This window comes from Phoxinus phoxinus, assembly GCF_949152265.1.
Source record: "Phoxinus phoxinus genome assembly, chromosome: 17".
Classification (NCBI taxonomy): domain Eukaryota; kingdom Metazoa; phylum Chordata; class Actinopteri; order Cypriniformes; family Leuciscidae; genus Phoxinus; species Phoxinus phoxinus.
In genome coordinates, this window is record NC_136892.1 from 30,535,648 (window position 1) to 30,540,492 (window position 4,845).

Here is a 4,845-nt window from a genome sequence, read left to right on the forward strand (position 1 = left end):
CCTGATTGCTGCCTCACGCTAGAAAATAAATAAATTACTGTTATAAATATAAAACGTCACTAAAGACCTATAATTTTCACACTAATTTTTAATGTTAAAATATACTTGTCGGGGACCCCCCAAAATCCAAAAATAAATTATTATGGGGGGTCCCTAATGACTTATGGAGGGTCCGGGACCCCCCCAGACCCCCCTCATTTCGAACCATGAATGCAACCAATTTAAAATGGTTTTTCGCAGGACGAATTTTTAGTTCATAAGCTTTCGAATGATACATAATTTATGATGGTTAGAAAAAAAGTGATAAATAAAAAGAGCGCCAAGTGTCCCGCTAGCGGTACGTGACAGTTTTGAAAGTAGGCTATAGCCTAAAAAAAATAAGCAAAAATAAATAAATAAATGTATTCTTAAAAACTGTTCATTATTTTAAAGATAGGCCTTTTTGTTTATTCCCTTCTTCAGCAATTAAAGTTTTTTTAAGAGGAAATGCTAGAATACTAGAAGAATACATACTGTTTCCTATATCAGAAAGGCTCTCCTCTTGTGGAGTGTGTGGAGGTGTGTGTGTGTCATAGGCTGGACTGTCCGTCACACACACCCACACACACACACCGCAGGAAAAGCGCAGCAGACATGCGGTTGTGATAAAGGACTTTCTTCCATTACGCGCAGTCAGTGATCTCGACGTGCACGCGCGCAGTCACTTTACTGAGCTCTGAACTTCTGCACAACAGAACATGATGATTAAAGATGGAAATATAACAAAACAAGACACGGATAGGTCTCAGTGAAGAAACTCTGCGGTTCGTGATATCTGATGGTGAGTAGGCTACTCAAAGACAGGATCAAACTCGTCTTAAACTACTGTCAGTTGCATCTCTGAAAGACATTTAAACAACTTTTGGGGAATTTATTTTGTTATGCTGAACAGCAGCTCTTTTAAAAATGTCATTATTATTATTATTATTATTCAATCTGCAATGGTCATGTACACCAGCTCAATGCAAACGACAAAAAGTTATCTGTATAGAATAATTCTGGATCATATTATGATATTAAATGGTATATGTGCATGCAATACATGTTATATTACAATAATAAAAAGTAGCCTGTTGGAAAATTCCGCTTATGGTGGTTGATGTGTTATGGAGCTTGGATCATGATAGCTGGTGAACCACACACACCATAACCTGCTGCACCAGCTAATGACCAGTAAACCAGCTACTATATGTGACTTTCTACAGTACATTGTTTTATTTTAAATATGATACCGTTCAAAAGTTTGGGGTCAGTAAGAAGAAATTAATACTTTAATTAAAAAAGAACACGTCAAGAGTGACAGTAAAGACATTTTTTTTTTTACAAAAGATATCAAATTATTGCTGTTTGAAGTTTCACGGTTTCCACAAAAATATGCTGCAGCATTTTTATAATAAGAAATGTTTGATTTGAGCACAAATCCTGATATCAGAATGATTTCTGAAGGATCATGTGACACTAAAGACTGGAGTAATGATGCTGAAAATTCAGCTTTGATCACAGAGATAAATGAAATGATAAAATATACAACAATAGAAAAGTTATTTTAAATTGGAATAATATTTCACCATATTACTGTTTTTATTGTATTTTTGATCAAATAACTGCAGCTTTGGTGAGCAGAAAAGACTTCTTTCAAAAACAGAAAAATACAGTCCAAACTTGAACGGTATACATTGAAGTAAGGCAGTGGTACATTTCTATAATCATTAAGCATTTATACAGTATATCCGAGTTTTGCCACCATACTTTTTGTACAGCTACAATATTATGCTTGATAGTCATCTTAAAGGAGAACTCCAGTGCAAAATGAACCTTTGGTCTAATTACACATTGTTACCTAGTCAACCGTTATCTGAGATTTGTTTTCATGATTATCGAATGTAAATAGTTTTATCTCTAAAAACAGTTTAGCCTATAACGCTAGTATAACGCTAGTATATGGGGCATGGAGTAATGACAAATACAAATCGCTTGTTAATACCACTAACAAGGCTCAAAATAGCCCCACACTAACACGGTAGCATAATGAGGGTCCATACATGCAAACCGAAGCATTGAGAACTTTGACAGTGTCCAGACAGTTTAATAAGAAGATATTTTATACATACAGTCAACTTCACGTATATAAGCAGAATCCATCTTTGAAAAACAGACTCTATCAATCGATCTACGAACCACCGATCTAAATGCGCTGGACCATATGATTCTACACAGTTCAGCGCATTTGGATCGGTGGTTTGTAGATCGATTGATAGAGACTGTTTTTCTGCTTATATACGTGAAGTTGACTGTATGTATAAAATATCTTCTTATTAAACTGTCTGGACACTGTCAAAGTTCTCAATGCTTCGGTTTGAAGGTAGGGACCCTCATTATGCTGCCGTGTTAGTGTGGGGCTATTTTGAGCCTTGTTAGTGGTATTAACAAGTGATTTTTATTTGTCATTACTCCATGCCCCATATACTAGCGTTATACTAGCGTTATAGGCTAAACTGTTTTTAGAGATAAAACTATTTACATTCGATATTCATGAAAACAAATATCAGATAACGGTTGACTAGGTAACAATGTGTAATTAGACCAAAGGTTCATTTTGCACCGGAGTTCTCCTTTAATTTTTTATTGTCATCATAGAATGAGCCTACAAGGAATAATTCACATTAAAGGGATACACAAATGAAGATATTTCAATGAGATCTGAGAGCTTTCTGTTCCTCCATTGACAGTCTACGCAACTACCACTTTGACGCTTTGAAAAGTTCATCAAGAGATTGCAAAACTAATCCTAAATTCAATCTGTTCATCATATAAAGCGATTCGGATTAGTTTTACAATCTCTTTATGAACTTTTCGAAGCGTCAAAGTGGTAGTTGCGTAGACTGTCAATGTGTAACGGAGGCCAGCTAGTAGTCGCTGTGCGAGTAAACCTCACTCCTCTGATCTCAATAGGCGCTCTAGCGACAGACGCTAGTGGCTGCAGTCTTTAGCCTCCTTGTTAGAGCGCCTGACTCTCATGCCGGAGACCCAGGTTCGAGACCAGCACGGAGCGGGTTGAGAAGGACCCGGGTGGAGGGGTTACAAATGGAGGGACAGAAAGCTCCCAGATTCCATCAAAAAGATCTTCATTTGTGTTTCAAAGGGGTTTAACGACATGAGGGCGAGTGATGACAATGTTTTAATGTTTCAAGCTGAGTTTAAAGCACATCTGGTTCACTCCACAGGGAGATGTGTGCCACCGACAGGACAGTACGGGGGTGAAGAGCACAGTCAACACACTTGATTCTCATGATTATCCTCATCTGCTGGAGGCGCTGCCATGATTAATCAACACATTTTCCTGCATTACAATTACACTGGGAAACTAGACAATCGCAATGAAACCCAAGGGGCCCCGATGGACCCCAAAACGGTGGTGTTTCTGGTCATCTGCAGCTTCATCGTCTTGGAGAACTTAATAGTGCTGTTGGCGATTTTGAAAAACCACAAATTTCACAACCGGATGTACTTTTTTATTGCCAACCTGGCGTTATGTGACTTATTGGCCGGTGTTGTCTACATAGTAAACTTGTTGATGTCAGGACAGCGGACGTTACACTTGTCTCCAGCCGAGTGGTTAGTCCGTGAAGGAAGTATGTTCGTGGCTCTAGGCGCTTCTATCTTCAGCCTGTTGGCGATTGCGATCGAGCGGCATCTCACTATGATTAAAATGAGGCCTTATGATGCAAACAAAAAGTACCGTGTGTTTCTGCTAATAGGCACGTGTTGGCTGATCGGCATCACACTGGGAGCTCTGCCCATTTTGGGCTGGAACTGTCTGGGTGATCTTCCTCGCTGCTCCACCATCTTACCTCTCTACAGCAAGAGCTACGTGGCGTTCTGCATCACCATCTTCATCTCTCTCCTGCTGGCCATCTCCGTCCTCTACGCCCGCATATACATCCTCGTGAAGAGCAGCAGCCGTAAAGTGACCAAACACAGCAACTGCGAGCGCTCCATGGCCCTCCTGCGCACCGTCAGCATCGTGGTGGGCGTCTTCATCGCCTGCTGGGCGCCCATCTTCGTGCTCCTCCTCGTCGACGTGGCCTGCGGGCCCAGAAGCTGCCCGGTCCTGCTCAAAGCCGACTGGTTCATCGCCCTGGCCGTCGTGAACTCCGCCATGAATCCCGTCATCTACACGCTGGCCAGCAGGGAAATGCGAAGGGCGTTTTACAAGCTCGTATGCGGGTGTTTGGTGCGGGACGGCATCGTGGGGTGTAAGCAGAACACGGACCCGAGCAGGAGCAAATCCAGCTCCAACTGCCCACGCGCGGCTGAACAAGAAAACCCAGACGCCAAGTCATAGTTTTCAGTCACGTGACTGTTGCGGAGACCTGGAGGCCAAATACTGCAGCACAGGCTTGTCACATTTACATATTTATTTCACAAAGATATGTGAAGTTATGGGCACTTGCGATCCTTATAGTATCGCTAAAAACAACAGGACATCCTAGTTAAAGCACGTAGGGCCAGATTTACTGAACAGGGCAAGTTAGCGTGAGAGCGCAAGTCCATATAGCCGGATAATGACCAACGCAATCTACTCTCTAAAAAATGCTGGGTTGTTTCAACCCAATTTTGGGTCAAATATGGACAAACCCAAACATTAAAATGTAAAAATGTAATTGCAAAATTTAACCCAACGGCTGGGTTTGTCCATATTTGACCCAAAATTGTGTTGAAACAACCCAGCATTTTTGAGAGCAGCACTAATGAGCGTCTGGTTAATGACACGCTTTTATTGGTCGTAAATAAAGGCGCAAATAC

At 41.0% G+C, this 4,845-nt stretch overlaps 1 protein-coding gene across 1 annotated transcript; it reads left to right on the top strand.

The window, feature by feature from the left end:
• The first annotated feature begins 606 nt into the window (after positions 1 to 606).
• Positions 607 to 4,532, top strand: s1pr3b (sphingosine-1-phosphate receptor 3b). The gene is made up of 2 exons (XM_079586770.1): positions 607 to 820; positions 3,264 to 4,532. Exon 2 carries the CDS (start codon positions 3,359 to 3,361, stop codon positions 4,382 to 4,384), a length of 1,026 nt encoding a protein of 341 aa, XP_079442896.1. The 5' UTR covers positions 607 to 820; positions 3,264 to 3,358; the 3' UTR covers positions 4,385 to 4,532.
• The last annotated feature ends 313 nt before the right edge of the window (positions 4,533 to 4,845 follow it).

Excerpts from the sequence above, each read along its gene's own strand:
- s1pr3b (XM_079586770.1), top strand. The coding sequence starts at position 3,359 with ATGATTAATCAACACATTTTCCTGCATTACAATTACACTGGGAAACTA.